At 39.3% G+C, this 26,730-nt stretch overlaps 1 protein-coding gene across 3 annotated transcripts in view; it reads left to right on the top strand.

The window, feature by feature from the left end:
* Window positions 1-26,730, top strand: part of POU2F1 (POU class 2 homeobox 1) — a 141,539-nt gene that overhangs the window by 47,346 nt on the left and 67,463 nt on the right. For all 3 annotated transcript variants that reach the window (XR_016280233.1, XM_089512248.1, XM_089512249.1), the window contains exons 2-3: window positions 12,739-12,807; window positions 25,454-25,548. Coding sequence is in view for 2 of the 3 variants with exons in the window: in XM_089512248.1 (XP_089368374.1) it covers window positions 12,739-12,807; window positions 25,454-25,548 (164 nt within the window). In the remaining variant the exon portion in view is untranslated. The remainder of the gene's footprint in view (window positions 1-12,738; window positions 12,808-25,453; window positions 25,549-26,730) is intronic.

Here is a 26,730-nt window from a genome sequence, read left to right on the forward strand (position 1 = left end):
AAAGAATCACATTTTAGCACAGTGGTCACCAAACTTTTTCAGATTACCGTCCCCTTTAATTTTGGGTGACAACTCTAGCATCCCCCTGCTCTCCATACTAGCTAGCCAAGGCAAAGGGGAAAGGAAGAGAGCTTGCGTGCACCTGGCCCCCCATTCCCTTTTGCCTTGGCTAGCTGGCTTGAGCTAGCTAGACAAGGGAAGAGGGAATGAAGAAGAGCTTGCATGTGCCTGCCCCCATTCCCTTTTGCCTTGGCTAGCTGGTTTGAGCTATCTAGCCAAGGCAAGAAGGAATGGAGGACAGCTTGTTCATGCCTGCCCCCTCCCTTCCTTTTGGCTGCAGAACCTGCCTGTGACTTTTTTTTACCCAAAGATCCTTGCCTTCTTGGGCTTCTTGCAGGGAGAAGCCAAGCAGTTTCTGCAAAAAGGTGGGCGTGGCAAGTATTGGCATCCAGAGAGGGGAGAGAGCAAGGAAAAGGGAAAGACAGGATCCATTTCCTCTGCTCCAGGGCGAGACAGCCGGAGAAGCTATGCTGGGTCCCTCGCCTTGCACCCTGGAGGGAGGGACCCAGAATGTCCTGTCCCAGAATGGTGCACAAAAGACATTTCATACAATCCTTATCCCCACAATTACCTGTCACCTCCCCCTTTCCCCCTCAACACCCCCTTGAAGCTTTCCACCGCCCGCAGTGGAGCATTACCACCCACTTCGGGAATCACTGTATTACTGTTTAACTTGTATTTTTTTTTTTTTTTTTGTCTCATATTTTAGAGAGTCAATAGAAGCATATTTAGATAGTACAGTCAGCTCTCCATATCCATGGATTTCCATGGCAGGCCCTGGAACCAAGTTCCATTGGACACTGAGAGCCAACTGCCTCATTTCCTGTTGCTCCAATTTTACTTAACGGTTTTTAAAAACAGCTATTTGTTTTTCTTAGGGAGAGGGATTCTGATGTCCCATATGTATGGCAACTTTATCTTTACCTTTAGCAGCAGTGGTTTGAATGTCCCCACATGGTTCCCAGTAAGAATTGTATCACAGGGGTGAAACATGCAACTTCGTTATCATCCCAGAGTAGTATTATGAGCATATGAACCAGATTTGGATTCTCTGCTTATCCTAGAATTTCTTCTCTTAATGCACAAGTCATGGTTATTTCACTAGACAACAGTCACATCATACCAGTTGGGAAGATATTAAGAAGGTTATGTAAAGTCTTTGTAGATTAGTTCGCACTCTCTATCCACAGATTCTGTATCAATGGATTCAGGCATCCAAGCCCTGAACATTTTTTTTTTAAAATTCCAAAAAGTTTTATAATAGTAGAATTTTACAGAATCATCATTAAAACTAAAGGATGGGTCCTAAACAGGGTCAGATGGATAGGTCCGCCAGAAGAGCTGCCTTCTTGAAAGCGTCCAAGGTGGTAATGAGACAGATCTCTTCCAGCAGGCCATTCCATAGTTTAGGGGCAGCAGCGGTAAAGGTTCTTTGGCAGCAGTTTGACAGAAGCCTACAGCATAGTAGTTAATACTAAAGTGGGGGGAAATTCCTGCTCCTGGAGAACCATAAGACAGTTTAGTGTGGGGTGTATCCCTCAGGAGGCACATGGTAGTTTCTCATGGGGGCACAAAAGTTGTTGCATCACTGCCAGTTGCTCCTGGCAATCCTATGCCGTCATGTTGACCTACAGCCATCCAGAACAGAAAGCAGAGCTGGCTGGCTAGCCAACACATTCTGGAAAGTGGTGCACTTGCATTGGATCATGGTAGAGGACTTGACTATGATGACAGAGTTGGTGACCTGATTTGTGGCTGGACTTAACAGTGCCAGCAGTCTGCCTTGCACCCTCTTGCACATGCTGATGGCCCACCAGTGTAAGCAGTCTGGGCAGCCCAGGGCCATGAAGCAGCACAGTGCCAGTTTGGCTTGCATCCACCAGCAGTACCAGCACATCAAGTCCCCAAAACAGGGCATATTCATCTTTGCCACTCCCAGCAAAAGCCAGGGGCTTTTCAAGAGGTGAAGAAAAGGCATGTTGTGAGGGATGGGGCCCAACTTTTCTTCCCATAGGACTCTTGATGTGCCAATGGGAGAGGCTGCTGTAGAGCAAAAGTCTGTGAAAGTACTCCTTTGATCACCCAGTCACAGGCATGTGGCCCCTCAGAAGTAAGCCCCACTGAATCTCTGTAGGGACAGTGGGCCTTATTCCCAAAGAGTCACAGCCTTAAACCCAGGAATGTGTGTACATTGTTGTACGCAAATGTTCATTCCTGCTTTTTGTGGTGGATTTTATAATGTGAGAACCTAGACAGGCGGGTATGGGTGCAGGAACTCTTTTCCAAGAGTAGACTGTGGGTCTGCCCCCCCACACACACACACACACAAAATGAGTGGTAGGAGCATGGCATTTGAATGTGGATGTGAAGGTGGTCAGAGGGGTAAAAAGTCTGAGAGCCATTGGTCTAGTGGGCCATTCGTCTGCTGAGTATAACAGCAACTTCCTGTGCTTCTAAGAGTGATACAGTGTGCCCGCATCATACGTGGGCATGCTATACATGGCTTTCAGGTTGCACTGAAAGCCGCATGACACACAGGAAAAGATGTGTGCACCTCATGCACAAGCCTCATTATTTTCAATGGATTTCGAGCATACAATTAGCCCTATGTGGGGGGGGGGGGGGAGTCCGGAACAGATCCCCCACGTAAAGCAAGGGCACACTGTATATATCTTAGTGCACTGACTACTAGGCTAAGTCTGTAACATTACTGAAAGATTTAATTAAGTTATAAAACATGAATCATGCTAAATAGAGAGGTTGATGCAGGGGTGAGAATCACGTGGCATCCACATGTTGTTGAATGTAACTTTCAACAGCTCTAGCCAGTTTAGCCAATGGGGAGGAATGCTGGGAGTTACAGTTAAGCAGTATATGATGGGCTGTATGATTCCCATGCATGATTGAATATAAAGATTACATAATTTTGGAATTAAACTATGGTAAAAATAATAGTTTTGAAATGAAGTAGGTAGCCACAGTTATAATTTGTCTGAAGTACTATAAGTGCGCCTTGTGAGACTGCTGTTGAAGCATGTTCAGAAATCTGACTTAGTCCAGTCACCTGCAGCCAGAGTGATAATGGGGACAGATTACAGGAAGCACATACCTCCCTTGTTACAACAGTTCCACTGGTCCCCAGTCTGTTTTTAAGTACGATTCAGAGTACTGGATAGAATCATAGAGTTGGAAGAGGCCTCAAGGGCCATCCAGTCCAACCTTCTGCCATGCAGGAATACACAATCAAATCATCCCCAACAGATGGCCATTCAGTCTCTGTTTAAAAACCTCCAAAGAAAGACACTACCACTCTCTGAGGCAACATGATCCACTCTTGAACATTTCTTATCATCAGGAAGTTCTGACTAATATTTAGGGTGAATCTCTTTTCCTGTAACTTGAATCCATATACTAGTGTCTGGAGCAGCGGAAAATAAGTTTGCTCCATCCTCAATATGACATCACTTGAAATATTTAGACATGGCTATCATGTCACCCTTTAACCTTTTTTTCTCCAGGCTTAACATACCTAGCTCCCTAAGTCGTTCCTCATAGGGCATGGTTCCAGACCCTTCTCCATTTTAGTCATCCTCCTCTGGACACTTCCCAGCCTGTCAATATCCCTCTTGAATTGTGGTGCCCAGAGCTGGACACAGTATTCCAGATGAGGCCTTACTAAAGCAGGATAGAGTGGTACTATTACTTTCCTCGATATAGACACTATCTGCCTATTGATTCAGCCTAGAATTGCATTGGCTTTCTTACCTCCTGTATCACATTGCTGACTCATGTTCAGTCTATGGTCCACTAAGACCCCTTGATCCCTTTTGCATGTATTGCTGTCAAGCCTGTTATCACCCATCCTATATCCATATACGTATTTCATTTTTACTGCCCATGTGAAGTATCCTACATTTCCTCCTGTTGAAATCTATTTTGTTAGGTTTGGCCCAACTTTCTAATCTGTTAAGGTCATTTTGAATTCTGATTCTGGGCTCTGGGGCATTAGCTAACCCACCTAATTTGGTCTCATCTGCAGATTTGATAAGCATGCCCTCTGTTCCATCCTCCATTAAAAGGCAATAACCTTTCAGGAAGTTAGTGGGTTTTAAAATGAGATAAAAATAGTAGCCTATGATTGTTGGCATTGCTTATCATTTTTATAGCAAAGCTGTGTACAATACTATACAGTTACTCATGTAGTTAATATGAGAAATAAATAAATAGGGCCAGCATTGTGGTTGAGAGCTAGAACAGAATAACCACAAGTTTCAGCTTTGCTTCATCAGTTGTAGAGGTGCATTGTTTTCCACTCTTTTGCAATGGACATTTTGCCTGTTTTATAATTGCTAGACACAGTTAGTTAGAACAGGAAAAGCTTAGGCATCTGATTATCCATGTTTCTATCTGGTTTCAGATATTATGCCCAAATAGTAAGTATTTCCTGGTGTGGTAAATTCTGTACCTTTTTTAATAAGGGTTCTTGATTAAGAAGACCCATAGGGTAAAAAATAATTGTTGACTATTGCGGAACACTATCTATGAGAAGGTGGTTAGCTATCTTGTGGAGTTCTTCCAAAATTACTTTAAGGAGATATAAGAGTTACAGAAGGGATACTTCATGCATCTTCATATACTTACACACATTTATAAAATATTTACACAAAATACTACATGGTTCAATGTATATACTGAAAGAGCATGGGAATGTATTTGTCCATGATTCTTCCCCTAATGTGGTACCTTCTATGCCTTCTCTAAGTAGTTGTTAAAAATGTATAATGGTGGGTGGTTTTTTAAAAAAATTAATAACCTTTAAATCAATTTAAAAGGTGATTCGCTCCCTGTCTTTCAACTGACCCAATTGAATGCAGCCCTGCTAGCAAAATAAGAAAAGTTTTAGGCCTAGAGATAGCGAATTAAGGAGTCAAGGGAGAATTTGAGTCCAGACTTTGACAAGGCTGTTATATATCCTATGAGTTACGGGATAATAATAATAATAATTTTTATTTAGATATCCCACCTCTTCCAAGGATTGAAGCGGGATTACATTATTAAAATAATATAATACAATCCAAACAATCAGTAAAATTCTAATACTGAATTACACATCCCTATTAGTTCCTTAAAACATCCAATCATCAAATCATATACCATCATAATTAGGGTGGAGCCTTAAACATCATCTCTATACAAAATCCGATGGATAAGCCCACCGGAAGAGATCCGTCTTAAGTGCCTTCTTAAAGGCATCTAAGGTAGTAATAAGATGGATCTCTTCCGGTAGATTATTCCATAATTTAGGGGCTGCGGCAGTAAATGCTCTATGGGAACTTGTGGTTAATCGAGTATTATGATATTCCAACAAATTCTTCCCAGATGTTCTAAGTGTGTGGGGCGGATTATGTAGGGAGAGGCATTCTCACAAGTAACTCAGGTCCGAGCCATGAAGGGCTTTAAAGGTAATAACCAACACCTTGTATTGTGCCCGGAAGCTAATTGGCAGCCAATGAAGAGATTTTAGCACTGGTGTTATGTGGTCAAACCTAGATGAAACGTTGACCAATCTGGCTGCTGCATTTTGAATCAGTTGAAGCTTCCAAACTTGGTTCAAGGGTAGCCCCAAGTAGAGTGCATTACAGAAATCTAAACGAGAGCTTACCAGTGCGTGTACCACTGCTTCAAGGTCCTTTTGGTCCAGGTAGGGACGCAATTGGCAGTTGGTGTATCAACTGAACATTATGTTAGCCTTCCCATGTTCTGAGTTGACAACTGTAGTAAGGGAGTATGAACTAAGTGTATGTGTTTGCACACATGTACATAATTTCACAAAAATTAGAGTTACAAAATCATTATTTGTTTTCAGACTTCTAGTTGAAATTGATTCAGCAACTGATGGAATACAACTTAAATATTAGATGAAAAGCTAAATTGCAAGTATCGCAAACATTAAATGTACAGAAGTTTGTTTTGAAAGTGTAACTTTCCTTCACACCAGTAGGTACTCAGTCTAACATTGTCAACTCTCTTGATTTCTGAAGGTTGGATTGATTGTAAAGTTTGGATGAGTATAGTTAGAAGAGTGGGTAGGAGGACTTTCTGGAGCAGATGGGGAGTTCAAAGGAGGAGGGCAAGAGAAAGTCCTGTTGCATAAGCAATAGGTGCATCCACATAATACAGGACATAACTTCTGTTTTCGCTGTATGGGGTAATATTTTTAAACTGTCAGCAAATGTCTTCATGGGGTTTGCATTTTATCCTTTTGGGAAAACCTCTCTTGTGTGAGAGAAGTCCTAACGTGACCTCCACTTTCCTTTCTGACTTCTATTTTCAAATTACTTGGCTCTAAATTACTCTATTGTACAATCTTTTGCACAAGAGTTTGTAAGGAGCCTTGGTGGTCCAGAGACTGCAGTTGAAATCTAAAGACAGAGCTCAGGACGGTATTCAAAAATACATACTGTTTTGTTTGTGCAGATGCATACAAACAAAAAGTTGACAATTCTAGATAACAACATTTTATGTGAAACACAAGGATGAACAGGAATGACTAAATATTAAAATGCCTTTGCAAAGCAACTAATGTGAACTGTCTGCTTTAGTCTATTTAAAGTTGTGTTACTTCTTCCTGGATGAAATTCTCTTTCTCTCTTTGTAGCATACTTAAATTGTCACATAACACATTTGAAAAATATCACCTAAATGTGCAAGTACTAGTAGTTAGACAGGTCTGTTTTCAGCTCCTACCTTGCTAATTGTTTTCTTGGGATTATTTGGATTGTGTCGAAAGCTTTTCCAAATCTCTTTTATTACTAAAGTCATTGTTGCCAGCAGGAATAAGATTAAAGGTGCTTAAGTCTGTAGAGTTGTTTCTAATTTGTACGTGTCATTTCAGTGACATTTTAACAGAATTTTGTCTTGCCTCTTTCCCCTCCCTACTTCCCCATGGTACTGTACTCAAGTTAGGTCTGAGAAGCAAAGCCATTGGAAGAAATTTCATTTTGTTCCCTAATTATTATGCTGGCACTTGGGAGATAATTTTTCCCTTCATGCACTGCCAATTAATATGCAAATGAGCTGATAAATATTTATATCATGATTTAAATTATGCAGGGAGCGCTTTCAGTGTACTCTGCAAATGAATTGTTCATGGACTTCAAAGTGCTGGCTGCTGTGCTAACGAGGGGAGATTTGCATAAGGCCCTAATCAGGCGCATACTGATTAAGCTTCATTATGGAAACTGCCAGCTGCAATCTTTGTTTCTATTTTATTTAAAAAAAGGGGAACTTTTCATGCTTCAGTCGCCTTGACAATGTCAGACACAGCTAGTAGGAGAGACTAAAACTCCACAGAGCAACTGAAGTTTCTCTGTTCTGTTAAAGATTGCTATGGTGTAACTGAAGTTATATTTCTTTCCTATCCCCACCCCTCCTTTTCTTGTTCTGTTAAGAGTAGTAGTGTAGATTTTTATTTTAGGAAGTCCCCCCCCCCTTCCTTGGACTATCTCAATCTGCAGAGGATTGCACAGCAATGCTGGACTGCAGCGACTACGTTCTAGGTGGGTACCAGTTCAACTGACTCTTGCAAGCATTTAATATGGAAATAGTAGTTGTTAAGATTGACTATGCATAGAGGCTTAATCACATATGCAGGACTGAGGGTGGTATTTGAAAGGCAGAGGGCTATCTGGGATTCAGTGGCAAGTGCCTCCTCCATTTTTTGTGTGTTCAGGAGAATTTTGATGTAAAGCTTTAAAAGGAATGGAGATGCTCTCCAGCTTCAATGATGTTTAATGCAAAAGTGTGTAGAATTTAATAATAAAAGCATTTGACTTTTGAATTTACTTTCCTCTGTGCTTTTATATGAAATTATACTGGGGAAGCCACCCACCATGGCTTGACTAATTCATCCAGAATACAATATCTGGTATATTTATGTGAGGATGTAGCTGATACAGAGTCACACTTCTCAGTGTTTAATGGCAAGAAAGGACTGTTGGAAGTCACTGCTTTTAATAATAGTGCAAGTAATGCCTGCTATGGATACTAGTGTTTTTATCATGTAGGACCTCCATTAAAACCAACTTGTATTTGTTTGTTTAAATGTTTTTAAATTGACATTTTTCCAAGTTGTAGCCTTAACTTCACAGCTTTTAATTTTTGAATTTTACAACTGATGATGAAAGGCTTTAGATAATATAGTTGCCTTTAAATGAAGCCAGTGCAAACCAGCCTCTTTCCAAAATGCTTTTTCTGAGGTCTTTAGCACTATCTTACATATTTGGAGTGAACTTTTCAATATGCTATTTGCACTATGCTGCATAAAATGAACCTATTTTAGCCATTTTAATGCATCCGATGAATTAATGACACGTGTTCATCTGTCATTGTGTGGAACATTAATTTGATGTATAGGTTTAGCTGAATCACACATATCTTGCTACTTCATATATATTTTAAAATACTGATGATTCTATGGGTGGCTGTCCTTGGGGATCTGTTTAAAACACAAGAATGAATTTAGAAGCTCATCAGAATGTGACCAGTACTGCACCTGGTGTTTTCAGTCTTTTCTTTATTTCAGTATGTGTACTTGAGAGTATGACAATGTTTTAGTGTCGTCATTCTAAATTACACTGCTTGCGAAAGAAGGAAGGGGGAAGAAAATGTGGGAGGGACAACAGTGTCCTATATGAAAGAGAAAAAATATTCTAATATCTATTATCCAAATTATATGCATGGTAGTTGTCAGTTGCAGTTTTAAGATGTATTTTGTCTATATCAATACTTATGTATTCATCTTTAAGTGAGGTCTAGATTCTAGGAATTATCTTGCTGGATGTGATCAAAGTCCAACTACTCTTTCACTATATTTCCAATAATGCTTAATCAGATGCTTTTGGATGTTCACAAGCAGTTCTTGCAGGTAATAGCCTCTCCCAAGTACACTGTATTCAAAGGTTTACAGTCTGTATACAAGGAGGTTCCATTTGGTTATTATGGCTAATAACAGTTGATTGTGGCCACCATTATGTCTTGTAGTTGTAAATAACATTATGGTAGTCTGTCATATTTGCATAAAGTCTTCTAACTAGTATTAGATAATGTGTAAATCACTAACTTTGCCCTCTTGATTTGAAGCACGTATTGCCAGTTGCTCCTTGTGATAGTACAGGATGCATTATATTAATATTGCTTCCAAGGATGAAGCCACTGATAGGCATACTTTTACCATTTGTTTCAACTTCTGCATATACCTAAGAAAGCCAACATTTATTAAATAATAAAAGGCTTTGCTGTAGGCCAGTAAATCCAGTTCATTTTTTTCTTCTAGATTAGGTATAGAATACCATTGGTATGTACAAGTGTATTAATCATTAGGTGGTACTGTATAAAGGAAGCATAATTCAAAATATGCCAGATTAATTTCTGACAGTAGATCATATTTTGTGTGCTATACTGCTGGTTAGGTTTTAGCCTTCCTGTTTATGATGCAAGTATTTTCATTAAGTTTGGATGACCTGCATATATGCGTATTAGAATATAAACGCATACATCTGCAGATATGTAATTATCAATACGATATTTTATAACTCACAAAATTAGCAATATCTTGCCATTATGTTGGTGAAATATATACATTGGGTCACGTGATAATCCAACTTTGCATGTAACTGCATGCCTGATGCAACAGAAACAGTTTTTGCATTGACGATGGAACAGTCATTGCTGAAGTAGTTTCACCTTCAGTTAAAATGCTGGTATACATGATTTTCAGGAATAATTCTTTTTCTACCTTGATTACAAAGAATATACTGGTCCCTTCTTATTTTATTTTTTAAATGTTCTGTTGGTAAAGAATAAGTTTTAACAAGGAAAAGGCTGACTTAAGTAAAGCTACAAGGTGTCTTCAAAAGAGGTTTCCCGGTAGAATTCCAGGGCTCCTTGTTGTAACTACAAATAGATCTGGAAAAGACTTTGCATCTTACTAATCCATCTCTATGATCACTAGAAATTCAAAATATTTTTCTGATAAGATTATAGTTGGAATAGATATGTGGGGGGGTGGGGTGGGGGTGGGAAGATGAGAAAGAAGTGTTTTAGCTATTTTCAAGGTAATTTAATCAGGTTTCCAAAGATTTGCTTCATTTCCTTTCTATTGGCTTTTCTTCTCCCCCTTAATATTTCTTTCCTTTACCCTTCACCCTACCTTTATGGCATATATGAATAACATTTATCCTAGGATATGTTGCCTATCTAGGACAATATATCTGTTTTGTTGGATTTGTGCATTTGGGGGTGCATCTGCACTGTAGAAATAATGGAGTATGACACGGCTTTAAATGCTATAGATCTGTCCAATGGAATCCTGGGATTTGTATTTTTATACAAAGTATTTAGCCTTCTCTGCTAGAATGTAGATGCACTCTGGGTCTGCCTGACTTAATGGTGAATACTGGCTACAGTCTTTAGTTAACTTTATTTCTAAGAGTTTCTGTTCTCACCATCTAAAGGACCAAAGCAACATTTTCTGTACCTTTTCTATAGCTAGATGTCTATTTTTAATTCCCATCAGTAGTTTTTTAGAGAAGCCTGACAGAATATTAAAATCACCTGTAGAGTACATTGTGAGTTTTGCCAGCCCTTTCATACTTATAATTAACTACTGTATATATTCATGTATAAGTATAGAAATTTTAGGCAAAAATTTGACCAAGAAATCCTGGGTCAACGTATCCATAGGTCAATATAAGTACTTTAACTTTTATCAAAAAAGGAACCATGTCCTGGTGAAAGGTGAGAGCTTAATCTCTTCTTGGAGCACCAAAAAGAAGCATCAACCTCCTCTTTTATCTCATCCATCCAGCCTTTACGGTGAGCACAAAGAGTTGTGCCTGTCAAAAAAAATTTAAAATCTTTAGCATTATTTTCTTTTGATTCCTAAGATTAAATGTATTTTTATTGATGTATTTTTATATGTATTTTATTATTGATGTATGTGTTTTAGCAGACTGTAATCCTGCCTCGATCCATCTGGGAGAGGCGGGAAAATATAAATTTATTATTATTATTATTATTATTATTATTAGCTTCATTCTCTACATTCTTTGTTACATGATGCTATGTTTTACCCTCAATCTATCCAGGGATCATATCAAAATCCATAATTTTGGCCCCAAAACCTACCTCGACTTATACATGAGGTCGATTTATAGTCGAGTATATAGTCGACAGCAATCCCATCTGGAAAAGATTACCTTAGTAAAAACACACACTAAGAAAGATGTAGTTAAATATAGTAACTGTTCATATTAGCATCAAAATATTATCTTTGAAAACATTACACTGCTTTCAATGGGATTCATAATCCCATATGAAGAAGTGTTGTCTGTACTGCTTTTGCAATTGGGGTTCTTTCCTTTTTCTCTCCAGGACCCATGGCATTGAACAAATGCTTAAAAGGCAGGCAAAGGCATGGAAGTCAAAGCTTTTTGCAGACATATGTCTGCTGGTGCCAACATCAGAGAACCTTCCTACTAAAATTAAGCCTCGTGGAAATTCATTGCAGTGGTACCAGGGAGGAAGTGTGTTAAGCATTTTATCTGCCTTATTTTACATGTTATTCAAGAGGAACTTACATGGGTTGCAGTAATTAAAAACTCTCAAGAGACTTATCACAGTTGGAGAAGACAAAGAATGGGTGGTATTTTGTAATGAGAATAAATCTTTTGGCAGTAGCAGTGGCATTCTTGAGTACCATACTAAGAAGCATCAGTTCAGTTGCAAAAAGGAGTCTGATGTGATTATTTCCAAAAACTGATTGAATTTTATTTCAGCAAAGCTTTAGAGCATGATACATGACACAATACGAAGCTTGTGTCAACATTATTTTCAATGTTTTAGATCATTTTTGCCATTTATTATCAATATATCACTCTTTTAATCCTCTCCCAAAATTTTGGTCTTTACAGATAAGTTATGCCTCCTTTTCTCCCAGTACTACCATTTGTAAACAGCATTATTTCTGTTACATGGTGGTGTTCTTTTATTGCCATTGCACAATGGTATCACCATCCTGTTTTGAATGGGGCACAAAGTATTACTTGCTAAACAGCATCATGTACTATCATGTTCAACTTAGCACAGTGGTGTAATCAATGTTTGCATCTTGCTGCTCTGATAACCTGGGCAACTGTTCAGAAGAGGAGCTAGCAGTCCCAGTGGAAGCACCAAAAGAGGGGTAGCTCTGGGAGAGGGGAAGTTAAAACAGCAATTTGAGATAATTGTTTCAACACAGATTTTTAAAAAAACAAAAACATTAAATTCAGTAAGAAACACCAATTATCTGTCTTTCCAATACAATCTGATTTGTTTGGTCATTATTTTTATTTCACTACAAACACAGACAGTCTGTACGCTCTTCATGGATAGCTCCCTCCCCCCCCCCCATCTGAATTATGTAGTGTTTTGCCATGGTGCATGGATCCTTGTTTACTAGATTCTTAGTCATATTTCCTGGGTGCTTCTATACTCAATAATTGGTTTGGGTTGAATTAAGGTCCACAGTACATTGAAAACATGATATGTGATGTCTTGTGTATACTGTTGTTGTTGTTGTTGTTTAAAAGTGTCAGAAGGATGCTCTGTTGACCATCTTTTCTGTTGTTTCTGTTGCAGACTCAAGAATGAATACTCCGTCAGAAACCAATAAACCTGTAAAAATGGAGAGTGGGGATGGGGACACGGGTAAGTGATTTCCTAATGAAATTGCATTGATTTAGAAGAGAAAATTCTTTTCCTATCTTAATTGGTCCAGGACTATAAGAGCTCTCTCCCTTGGGATAATGAGGTGTTACTTATGTATGCATAATGCTTCATGCTTCCTTGATGGTAGTCTTCATCTTGAATATGACACCAACACATAGGTCCAAAGTCCAAGGGGACAGTGGTGTGCTGTAATTTTAAGGGCCAGGTTCTCCATTTTTCTTCTCTCCTAGCCTCACCTCTAATATTGTAGCTTCCATGTGTTTTGGAGCTCCAGAATGCCTTCCTTATATTCCTTTCACCTTTCTTTTATAAAGTAGTAATCAGTTACACCCAATTTCATCTGCAAAAGTATACATAGTTTCAGTTTGTTTCCTGCCTTTTTGACCCACAGTGCTTTCAGTGTGGTTACATGAAGTTCTGAGGCTACTTGTGCGCTTTCTACATTACTGTTTTTCCACTTATGTAGAAGACTCTTCTGGAAGGCTTTTGCTATCTTCCAAGCTATCAGTGCCCTTTGAAATATAAAGCAATAAGTCTTACAAAAACTGATAAGGTGTTTGGCAGTGTGGGTTGGTAACAGGAAGAATCTATTAACTTTCATGCATTTAGGTGGCACACTGATTTTGCATACACATCTGCTACTTTTATTGATTTTTCTGCAGCCATCTGTTCTTCTATGTCCTTTCAATTTTCCCATTTTTTCCAGACTGTAGCTATTTCGCTTTCCCCCAGTTTTCAGTGAGTATATAGCATTGCATTTCCCCCCCCCCCCCCCGGATGACAGCCATTTTCTCATTTGACAGTAACACCTTTCCAAGGTTGTATTTTTTTTTAATGTTTACCTTTTTATGTACCAGTATAGATGAGATGACAAGAATTCACACAGACACATGTTCTCACACATGCGCACACACATGTACATACTGGGTGATGTCCCTATGATACAGTAGGAAGTAAGTTTTAGAGTTTGCTGTTTCTTGAGTGCATTCGTTCCATTTATAAACAACTTCTCAGTTATTTTGACTGCAGTTACCAATTGTGCTAGTCTTTCATTTTCATAAGCATAATTTTTTTAAAAAAAAATCACAATGTAAATAAAATGAACATTAGATCAAGTACCAGAAAAGGAAACTAATTTAGGGCCTGAACAGACAGGCCAAAATAAAGCTGCTTCGGGCCACTTTGGAGGTATCCTGTTTAAATGACACATGCATTTTAAGAGGCCCAAAGCTGTGCTCCAGTCCTTAGGACTGGAGCGTGGCTTTGGTGAGGGTGATTCCATGGTCAGAAATACTAAAGGATAAAGGAGTTCAGGACGGATGGGACTTTCTCAAAAGGGAGATACTGAAGGCACAATTTCAAACAGTTCCAGTGAGAAAGAAAAATGGGAGGTGTCTCAAGAAACCAGGATGGATGACTAAGGAACTTTCAACCGAGCTAAGTTTGAAACGGAACATGTATAAGAAATGGAAGAAGGGGGAAATCACGAAAAAGGAATTCAAAGAAATAGCAGGCATGTGTAGGGGTAAAGTCAGAAAAGCTAAAGCGCAGAATGAACTCAGGCTTGCTAGAGAGGTTAAGAACAATAAAAAGGGCTTTTTTGGATATGTCCGCAGCAAAAGGAAGAAGAAGGAAACGGTAGGGTCACTGCGTGGAGAAGATGGCAAAATGCTAACAGAAGACAGAGAAAAGGCAGAATTACTCAACACCTTCTTTGCCTCAGTCTTCTCAGAAAAGGAAAAGGGTGCTCAACCTGAGGATAATGGAGCAGAGGACAGAATAGGGGAATTTCAGCACAGAATAAGTAAAGAGATAGTAGAGGAACACCTTGTTAATCTAAATGAATTTAAGTCTCCGGGACCAGATGAACTCCATCCAAGGGTATTAAAAGAACTGGCAAATGTAATATCGGAGCCATTGGCAATCATATTTGAAAACTCCTGGAGAACAGGAGAGATCCCAGCAGACTGGCGAAGGGCAAACGTTGTCCCCATCTTCAAAAAGGGGAAAAAAGAGGATCCCAACAATTATCGTCCAGTTAGTCTGACATCAGTTCTAGGAAAGATTCTGGAGCAGATCATTAAACAGAGAGTCTGTGAACATCTAGAAGGCAATGCCATAATCACAAAAAGTCAACATGGGTTTCAGAGAAACAAGTCATGCCAGACAAATCTAATCTCTTTCTTTGATAAAATTACCAGCTTGGTAGATGAAGGGAATGCTGTGGATATAGTATATCTTGATTTCAGTAAGGGCTTTGACAAGGTTTCCCATGACATTCTTGCAAACAAGCTTGTAAAATGTGGGCTAGACAAAGGAACTGTTAAATGGATCTGTAATTGGTTGACCGGCCGAACCCAAAGGGTGCTCAACAATGGCTCCTTTTCATCCTGGAGAGAAGTGACCAGTGGGGTCCCACAGGGCTCTGTCCTGGGCCCAGTGCTATTCAACATCTTTATCAATGATCTGGATGACAGAATTGGGAGCATACTTATCAAATTTGCAGATGACACCAAATTAGGGGGAATAGCTAATACCCCAGAGGACAGGATCAAGATTCAAAATGACCTGAATAGACTAGAAAGCTGGGCCAAAGCTAACAAAATGAAATTCAACACAGAGAAATGTAAGGTATTTCACTTAGGGCGGAAAATAAAATGCACAGATATAGGATGGGTGACACCTGGCTGAATGAAACTACGTGTGAAAGGGATCTAGGAGTCCAAGTAGACCACAAGTTGAACATGAGTGAACAGTGTGATGCGGCAGCTAAAAAGGCCAATGCTATTTTAGGCTGCATCAATAGAAGTATAGTGTCTAGATCAAGAGAAGTAATAGTGCCACTGTATTCTGCTTTGGTCAGGCCCCACCTAGAATATTGTGTCCAGTTCTGGGCGCCACAATTCAGAAAGGACATTGAGAAACTGGAGCGTGTCCAAAGGAGGGCGACAAAAATGGTGAAGGGTCTGGAAACCATGCCCTATGAGGAACGACTTAGGGAGCTGGGGATGTTTAGCCTGGAGAAAAGAAGGTTAAGAGGTGATATGATAGCCCTGTTTAAATATTTGAAAGGATGTCATATTGAGGAGGGAGCAAGCTTGTTTTCTGCTGCTCCAGAGAACAGGACCCGGAACAATGGATGCAAGCTACAGGAAAAGAGATTCCACCTGAACATTAGGAGGAACTTCCTGACAGTAAGGGCTGTTCGACAGTGGAATGCACTTCCTCGGAAGGTGATAGAGTCTCCTTCCTTGGAGGTCTTTAAACAGAGGCTGGATGGCCATCTGTCAGGGATGCTTTGATTTGGATTTCCTGCATGGCAGGGGGTTGGACTGGATGGCCCTAGTGGTCTCTTCCAACTCTACGATTCTATGATTCTATGAAAGGGGCCCGAGGCAGCTTTATTTTGGCCTGTCTGTTCGGGGCCTTAAATTTAATTTTACTTCAAAGTAAGTCATGCAATTCCATGCAATTGAACTTACTTCTTGATATGCACGAAGATTGTGGCTTTAACAGAAGGATGGCAGATGGATAGATTTTCATAAAATACTCTTAACTGCAAAAGTGGTGATATAAAATAATACAGTCAGCCCTCCATATTTGCGGGGGTTAGGGGAACAAGACCCCTGTGAATGTGGGAAAACCACAAATAACTCCCCCCCCCCAGCAGAAGCCAGTTAAAGGGAGGGGTGGGTGAGGAAAGAGGCTCCCTGTCTCTTTCCCAGCCAGATCGCTGCCTTTCCCAGATAACGATCCGGACGGAAAAGGTGGGAGGAGCCTCCACCCCCATGACTCTTTCCCAGATGGATTGATGCCTGGACTACCCAAGCAGCAATCCAGCTGGGAAGGGGTCATGGGGGTGGGGGTGGAGGCTCCTCCTCACTTTCCCAGCCAGATCGCTGCCTGGGCAGCCTAGTTGACTAGGACATGGGAGGAGTCGTAGTAGCATGTGTGCACCCTTCCCAGTTGCTTCCACCTTCTTGGGCTTCCCCTGCCCCAAGGGGAAAAGCCCAGGAGAGGGAGGACGGGGAGTGCACATGCACATGGCATGATACTCACAAATAATCCAATTTGCAAATGTCAAAGACTTGGGGGGGGGGGGGTTGTTTTTAAAAATTCTTTTGGAGATTATTACTTGACTATGCAACTTTCTCACTATCCAGATCCAATGTTGTATAAAGATGCCAAGTTTGACTCCAAGTTGGTAAACCAAATGACTTTAAAAAGCAAAACAAAACAAAAATCCTTTTTTAGAAAGGGGGTCTGTCTAACCCCCTTGCCAGTTTGGAAACTACTTCATTTCTCTGTATTCTATCCTGGTCATCAGTTCTTATCCTGAGTACAGCTTATGCATTAGAACAATCAAGTGTTGTGGCACACCCATTTCTTTAATAGAGATATATAATTTTTTATGATCTACACAATCAAAGGCTTTGCTGTAATCTGAAAAGCACAAGCTGATTTTCTTCTGAAATTCTTTGGTACGTGGCATTATCCAATCTATGTTTGCAATTAGAGATGTAAAATTTCCACAGTTTTTGAAGCCATGAAAAAAACCTGTTTTTTCTGGGGAGGGGGTGTTTGGGTTTTTGGGCGGGTGGGTGGAAAAAATTGAATTTTTTAGAAAAATTGAAAAAATGCAATGGTAGCACTTTCTATAGATTGAAAGTCACTCTATTACTTTAAGAACATAAAATGTGGCTGTACAATTTGATTTGACATAAAATTATCACAGTTCATATATTAAAATACAGTGTATTCAAACAATTATTATAAACAGAATTTACTGTTATTTTTTTTAAAAAATTGTTTGTAACGAATGGAGTAATAATCTCCTGAATTTTGGTTTTGCTGGTTTATGTGGAGCAGGAAAAAAAAACCCTAAAAAACACAGAAGAAACCATCAACATTAGTGAGAAAAAAATTATTTATATTTCCTCTCCACTGTCTCAAATAGACATAAAGCAACCATTCCCTTAAAAAGAATTGTGGGGGGAATATGTGGAAGGGAAGAGGGACTAAGATTCAATTAATAGTCATGAAATGTAATCAGATTCATTTTCTGAGCTCTGGGCTGCATCCGCACTGCAGAAATATTCCTGTTTGACTCCATTTTAACTACCATGGCTTAATGCTGGGGAATTCTAGATATTGTAATTTGTTGTGGTACCAGAGCTCTCTGACAGAGAAGGCTAAATGTCTCATAAAACTACAATTCCCAGAATTCCATAGCACTGAGCCATGGCAGTTAAAGTGACGTCAATTCTGCAGTGCGGGTGTAGTCCTGGTTATCAGTTATCAAGGTCTGTTTCTGCTTTGTTATGTTTGTCAACATCATAATTACTATGAACTTCCAAAAACCAGAGGTTAACCCCAATTGAAACAAGCTTCTCTACCCTTTCACATGTCAGTGCATTTCTTGATTTAGTGTAAGTGTTTACAAACATAGACCAGATTCCTTTATGTCACCAGAGGAAGAAATGCACCTTGTTCTTGCATTGGAGAGTTCAGTTTGTAACCTAGGAGTTACTTGTCCTCACTCAGTGCACAGAAATCAGAATAATCTGATATAAATGTAACAGAAGAAATGCTAGGAGTAACACAATCAATTCCTGTTTTCAAGATTACAGTGAATAATGGCAACATTTTACTCTTCAAACACTGTAATGAATAAAACAAATTAGTTTCAGAAAGCAACATTCCAAATTCCTAATAGTCTATGATAGTGTGATCCAAAATGTCTGTGCAACCCAGGTGCCTGTGTAGCTGTAGGTAACTTTGAGGGTCAGGGACACATTCTGCCCTGCAGAGGCAATGCCTCCTGTCATTGATGTGGCAGTTTACAACAATATATCTCCTCTTCACGTGCCTTTCTGTAAAGGCAGATGGCAGCTGTTTTCATAGATGCCATCACACCACTAATATTTCATAGCACAGCAACAGTAACAAAAAGCCAGGATTCATCTTTGAAGCAATTCATAAGGTGAGCACCTACCTTGTGTTCAATTATCTAGTTCAAGCTGTTCAGCACTTCTAAGAGTGCTATTCTGCTGGAAAATAAAGTGTATACTCCCATGTCTATTGTTCTAGAACAGATTGCAATTGTTGTTTGGTTCTTGATTTCATTGTCAATACCTATCATTTCTCCCTGTTGTTTTAAGACCATTTGTTGTTTTGCCACTACATTTTAGTAGCTGTGGGGTTAACAGGGTTTAAGGACAGCCAGCTATGCTAGTTTAAAGCTTCTTTTGAGTATGGAGTACACCATCTAGTGTGCCCCACCAGTTTTAGTTGCTGTGTAATTCCTGGCCATGGTGGGTATGTTTTTTTTTTTTAATTCTTTGGCCCAAAGGACTGTTGATTTCTACTTGAATTTATAAACCACCAGGACCAAGGAATCAGCTGTGGCAAGTTCAAAAGTGGTTAACTTTTGAACCTGACTGATCCAACTGTGTCTGGTTCAGTTAGAACTGAAGGATACAGAAAGCTGATGCTGTTTGTTGTAATTTCTCCATAACTGTTTGCATTCCATGTGCTGTTATTGTAGCATGCTCAGATAGCCCCTATCCTCAGCACTTAGGATTCTTTGCTGTAGGCAGTCTTGGTACCTAGCTCAGGTTCTGCTACTTTGAGTTTCTTAGTACCAGTTCAAGCCTTGGTCGCTACAGTTCTTCAGCCTTATAGCCTTGGTATCTCACTTGGTAACTCAAGTAGTGGTGCCTGTCAGTTTTTGTTCCTGATTTCCATGTTGCTACCTATAATTTCTCAGGAATAATTGTTTTTTAATACCAGTTTGAATGGCAAAAATATTTCTAGCTCCTTTGTCAGTACTTACTGTTTCTCAGGACTGAGAATTTAACTACTGTATTTTCTGGCATATAAGACTACTTTTTAACCCAGGAAAATCTTCTCAAAAGTCAGGGGTTGTCTTATACGCCGGGTGTCATCTTATAGGGCAGACTGGAGAATCTGTGGTCACCGCATATGGTGGGGGGAGCTCAAAAATGGCCACGAGCACATCCCCGCCATATGTGGCGATCGTATGAAAGCAGCTACTGCTCTGATAGAGAGGGTTGCGTGTATGTGGAACCACAGTATGTGGTTCCAGCCTAAATATTTAGTGTTTTTCTGTGCTGACAAATGTTGGCACTCAGCTGAAGCCTTTGTACCCACATAATTTCTAAATGCCTGCCACCTCTGTTGTGGATGGTCATTAACTTTCCTACCCCAGTCTGTGTACCACGCTGCTGATGTAGTTTCCTTCTGCATTGGTTCTGGTTTTTGATACTTACTTTCTTCATGTCTTTACGCATGGTTTTATATGCCTTTTATGTCATCTCAAATAATGCTTTGATTTCTATTAGTTTATGTTCATGTTCTTAAGGAAGCATAGATTTAATATTTCCCATTCCTCAACATCTCAGAAGATTGTGCATACATTATGAAGGTTATATCTCTTTCCTGGAACATTATCCCAATTTACATATGGGATATACTTGTTGCCTATAGGAGGTGCACACAACTCAAGTCTTCTTCAACCTGGTCCAAGGAAGGCCTGGGCTGTAGAGATATAAATCCCAAAATCATATCAACATCAATTAACAGAACATGTAAGCCTCTGTATTATTGCTACAACAGCTTCATTTAGACATGGAATCAGTTTTTATCAGTAAGCTGCTGCATTTGGTTCCAGATATATTTCAGGTCCTGCATTCCTTGTGACATTTTTGTAATTGTTGCCATTTTACTCTGAGGAAGTTCTTAGAAATTCAGTCATTTTCTGATAGTGATCTGTTCAGAACAAAAAGTCTTATGGATTGCAGTAGACTATGTCAAGCCTTGGATAGATGCAAATGATCAGGACATGTGCATATATGATGACATGCAAGAGACTATGTAAGAGTCCATAGTCCTTGATAACCAAAACCAAAGTATCTACCCAGTGTTCTCAAGGTTTGTACAGATCTCTTCTTTGCATTGGTTTATGAAGACTGATACTTTGACCTTCTCCATGGAAATGTATGTGCACATTCCTGCTAGATCTTTTTTTTTTTTTACTGGCCTAACCTTGTTTATCTAGGACTTTTGGTCAATAGCAAGTAGTATCTAGTACTTGGGTAAGGTCTTCTCTGTATTTTTCTGTATTATTGTTTAACTTTTATGCTTCAGAGGAGTATACAAGTGAAACAATAATTTCCTGAATACAAAATTTTACATAGAAAAGTGTTTTTTAAGGCACAGCCTTTTTTGAGTTGTCTTCAGCCACAAGGACAAGATCGCATCACTTCCCAATGAATTTGGGTTGCCGTTTCTCTATGAAAGCAGTCATCCCTTCCTAACAGTCTTTGGTATTCTGCGCATAACACATTCGTTCAATAGCCATTCCAGAGGCAATATCAACCTCAGTCCCTTTGTTTATAGCCACTTTACCCATTCTCAAAGCTATCGGGGCCCGAAGAACAATCTCTTTGGCTAAAGTCAGGGCTCTTTGGTAAGCTGCATCGCCTTCCTCATTCTGTTGTACCATATGATTGACTAGGCCTATTGACAATGCCTCCTGCTAGGTCATTTCTGAAGGCTTAATTTGGAAATTACAGGCCCTCCTTGTTGGTTGTCTCTTATTAACCCATTGCCACTTACTGTACTGCTGTGCTACCACTCAACAACTTCATTCTCACTGGAACCTCACTCTCATACTCTGTAATATTGTTTTAAGGGACTGCCTGTGTTTTCCTTGAACATTAGTGACACCATGGGCTTTCACAGCTTTGTGCTCTATTCCAGCAGTATGAGATGGTAGTCCTATGGCTATGATGTCTGTCATAGACACTTTGAGTAATGTGCTGTTTCCTACTTCCTAGTGATTAGTATGTATTCTCACCTGTGTGTGGCTGTACAGACAATAGGAAGAAGAGCATGATTGGTTGTTTTCATGGTAAAACCTGGTAAAACTATGCTTTATCTGGAACTATGTCTTTGAGTCTGTACAGTCACAACCAGCCCCTCCCTCCTCACTGCAGGCTTAGCATTTGACTTGTGTTTAATAAAGAATAGCTGGGGAGAAGGTCTTGGTAAGACCATCAGGTTCCCCAGCCTAGTTTCAGGAATTGCAGGCTCTTCAGAGTTTGAAAAGTTTCCAGAATGGTGCCTCTGCTTGTGCACAGTTCCTGTAGGACTGACTGCATAGATGACTATATGAAGAGTATAGTTACAGATTAGCATAATCTCTGGTGCCTAGACGCATCACCACCACTGTGATTACTCACTAGATGAAGGAATTAGGGGTCATGTTATTCTTTTCCCACCATCATTACTGTTTTAAGGGACAGTAGGCATGCATCCTTGGCTTATAAATAATAGTTTAATGAGACCTGAGCAAATAAAATGAAAGAGAATTGCATGTGTAGTTTCTGAGAAACCATGGAGTCATCCCAACTTCCTCTTATTAACCCTGGAAGCATTATGGAATTATATGATTGCTTGTCAACATTACCTGTAATTCCCACTCCTTTCTGTTTTCTGATCAGTTTTTATTAGCATGGCTTGCCCACCGCCAAAAAACAAACATTATCTGGAAAGTTGTGCAACTGTTGCCATGATACTTTGACTTAAAATGGCAGTCATAACAGAAACAAAGCCACCACTCTTTCAGAACTGAACAGTCTTCAGTAGATTGTATTCCAGTTTGTCAGTCTACAATTAGAAGGTAAAAGAGGAAATTATGAAGAGCAGGGCTGTATTGTAGGTGGATAGACTCAATCAAGGAAGCCACAGCCCTGAGTTGGCAAGACTGAGCAGGTCTGTTGATGATAGGGTGACTTGGAGGGCTCTCATTCATAGGGTCATCATAAGTCAACATTGACTTGATGGCAGTTAACAGCAACAAGAGATGTCTTCACAGCAGTGTACTGCAGAGGACAGGATTTCCGTTTGATTTTATTTTTGTCAAGAATATAAAGTAAGCAAGAAAACATGAATCTATGAACTGTAGTTTCTGTTTGTGGCCATTATGGAAAATTAGAGTTGTATCTATTTAATAGCTTAATGGTTTTGTCAGGACAAAGTAGGGAGAAACAGAATGGTTTACAAATAGCAAGAGGGTCAGATAAGGCTTCATTTTATCAATTTATCTTTTAATTTATACTAATTATTTATTAATTAAAATACCATATTAGTTATGGTAATTATGAGTAATTAAAAACATATCATAATGAATGCTGGATTAAACATCTGAACATTAAATGATAAAGGGAGTGCCTTGACATGAATGTCAAGTTGTAACTGACTTTAGGGGACAGTGCACATTACTGTTACTAAGCTGAAGAGCCAGAGTTGTCTGAGGACTATTCTGGTGGTCATGTAACCAGCATGACTGCACCGAACACTGTTATCTTCCCACCAAAGTGGTATCTATTTATCTACCTGCATTTGCATGCTTTCAAACTGCTAGGTTGGCAGAGGCTGGGACTAATGCCAGGGGCTCACCGCATCATGCAGCACCCGGGCCTCGAACTGCCAACCTTCCAATCTTCCAGAATTGGCATCTTAATGACTAAGCCACTGCATCGCTAAACATTAAGAAATACTGACCACAGACACCATCATATAAGAGTTACTGAAATTCATGAGGAGGAGAGAATGCAAGCCCCTGGTCCCTTTGCCATCGTTTATCTGTCATAAAAATCAGTGAGTTTGGAATAGAGAGTCTCTTTCACTTCATAGAAACTCTATGCACAAACCAGAATCACAGAAAGTATGAGCTAAATTGTCTGGAGAGCAGATGCATATATAGGAAGCTCTCTGCTTCTGACTTGCCCCTTTTCACTTTTATGGGGGAAGTTTCCTTATATTAATAGCTATGTATCACCATTTATATAGGCATATTAATAGCTATATTATATTATAGCTATATTATATAGCTATGTTAAATATCGCTCTCTTTTTGAGAAAGAAGCTCTAAAGTTTCAGAGTTTAGTTATATCCGGGGGGGGGGGGGGGGGGGGAGATCTCAAATTTACTGACCAAATTTTGAAACTTTATTTATTGAGACAAATTCTTGGTAATATAAGTTCTATCACTGTATATTTAGAAGACTCTGTTCAATGAGGAATGTTAAAGCATTTTAAACTAGACATTCAAATATACCAAAATTTTCTCCTCTTATGTCATCTTTAGGGAATACTGAAGCCTCCATATCTTCACCATACTTGCTCATTTCCATTTGTGCTCTTTCTTATCATTACTAAGGTGACAACATTTAATGCTATTGATCACCTTCTATTATCTCTTCCGTCTGTGTCATTAGAAAAACAGTAGGACTATTAGCTTATTTCCCTATCACATTTTGACTGACTTGGTGCTAGCTTGAATTTAAAATCAATAGTAATGGAATTTTGAGGGAGTTGTAATAGTTACAACTCTCCATTTCCAGTCAGCATGGCCAGTGTTTCTAGTTCAAAAATGTAACTTTTCTATATATATTTTTTGTCTATGCCCCTTTCACCTGCTGATTTTCTTATTTTCTCATAACCTTGATGGTACTGTTTGTACTCCCACTCCCGGATTATTTATTAAGGCCATAAATAATCTTTCCATGATTTCTAAAATTAGCTCTTATTCCACTTTTCCTAACCCCTTCCTCTTTCAAACATTTATCTTGATTATTGCATTGTATTCTCAGCATTTTTTCTTCTCAGCCCCATCCTCTAGTTTTTGTTATGTATTGTATGTCAGGTTTGACCTATATGGCTTGGTACCTTGGTGAGAAAATGCTTCCTCAAAAAGGTGTTCACCTTTGCATCAGTTGAGTCCATTCTTGGGATAGCCATGGAAGTCAGGGTCCTTTCTGTGGTCCTCCTCCTATTCTAGGGTTGTCTTCCTGGGCAAGCTTGCACACCACCCATGTTGCTGAAACTAGATTAACATAGAAAGAACTCTTAATTTTAACAGTGATTGTGTTTTTATCTTCAGGTTGTTTTTAGTTTCCACACTTTGCAATATATTATATTGTGCTGATATTTTGTAACTGGGTTTTTATGCTAGATTGTTGGGGTGGGGTTGGGATTTATTTTTAGATTAGGAAAATGGTCAGCTTCATTTGGGTTAATTTTTGGGACATCCCACCAAGGACCCTCTAAAATGGATTTCACATACACCACACAGGGGTGAACAGGTATAAAGAACAAATAATGTTGAATTCATCTTACATTTTATTCTTACTACATGACTGTTCCACACCTTTGTTTTGTTGACTAGCTTTCTATAACCTAAGCCAAACCTAATGTTAAAATTAGTTCTTAATTATGACTGGGTTTAAGAGAAAACAGCACAAATTTCTCAGAAAATCTAGCTACCTGGGATGATATTAAGTATGATGGCTTTTATATTAAGTTAATGATGTTAAATTTATGATATTAAGCATGGATAGTGTTCAGAGGATACTCTTAGTTAATCACTTATGATCCAAGGGGGCATAAAGTAAACAGGAGACTTTTTGTGTTTGTAAAATCTGAAATCGTGCTGGTACTTTAGTGAACCAGCAGTCAAAATGAGATGAATCTATAGATTTTCCAGAATTAGCTTTTGAGAGTATTTTAATGGGCTCTAATTTTCCTTGTCTTCATAGGCACACAGACAAATGGCCTGGACTTTCAGAAACAGACTGTACCTGCCGCAGGAGCAATCTCTACAGCCCAGGCCTTCCTTGGACATCTTCATCAGGTACATGTGTGTTTTCTTTTAACCTGAATCTAAGAAGGGGTCATGGAAGTAAATTTTCTCTGCCTAATAGGGAGACAGTCATAGAATCATAGAGTTGGAAGAGACAACAAGGGTCATCCAGTCCAACCTGCCATGCAGGAAATCAAAATCAAAGCATCCCTCACAGATGGCCATCCAGCCTCTGTTTAAAGATCTCCAAAGAAGGAGACTCCACTACACTCCAAGGGTGTGTGTTCCACTGTCGGACAGCTCTTACTGTCAAGAAGTTCCTCCTAATGTTTAGTTGTAATCTCTCTTCTTGTATCTTGCATTCATTGTTCCATGTTCTAATCTCTGGAGCAGCAGAAAACAAGCTTGCTCCATGCTCAATGTGACACCCCTTCAAATACTTAAACAAGGGCTAGCATATCACCTTTTAACTGTCTCTTCTCCAGCTCCCTAAGTCGTTCCTCATAAGGTATGGTTTCCAGACCCTTCACCATTTTGACAAGACTTTGAACAGATGGAATAGCATAACTTTGATATCTTGTTCCAGCAGCAAAATAAAATGTACCAAGCTCTTGAATTAATGATTTTTATTATCCTACATGGCTCAGTGTGGGGAAGGAATAGAACCGCGAAAGCTATGAAAAGAGCAGCAAGAGTCTTCTGTCCATAAACATAGGAACGGTGCATTATGATCCTGTGAGTAGGTTCATTTTGTACAATTCCTTGTATGGCCATATGGAGAGAAGCCCATTTATACAGACATCTGTATCTGCATAAATGTTTTCACTTCTGAAGAGATGATACTATAAAGTAATTGACTGCATACATCAAGAAAATCTGTATGACTTTTTGTTGAAATAATGATGCGGTTTAAAAAGGTAAACCAAAAAAGTGATCAGTTAACCACAGAAGCAGCTTCAGTTTACCATATTTTACCTTAAATCTTGCAAAGGTTTGTAACTGCTGTTTTATTTAAAATATGAATAATCTGAAGGGTATACAATGGATGTATTTCTGTTCGTAGATATTTACAGGGTATCTGTCATCAATTTTAAGATGAAAGCCTTTCATTCTTTTCCCTAGCTGTTACCCACTCTCCTATCTATCATAGCAGCTTGTGATGTATCAAAGGGTAAGGCCAGAATAGGTTTTCACCTGATTCTTATACTCAAGACTCCAGGCTCTGAGAAGGTG

The sequence above is a fragment of the Sceloporus occidentalis genome, unplaced genomic scaffold (genome assembly GCF_023333645.1).
Source record: "Sceloporus occidentalis isolate IW3139 unplaced genomic scaffold, rSceOcc1.0.p SCAF_2, whole genome shotgun sequence".
Lineage (NCBI taxonomy): Eukaryota > Metazoa > Chordata > Lepidosauria > Squamata > Phrynosomatidae > Sceloporus > Sceloporus occidentalis.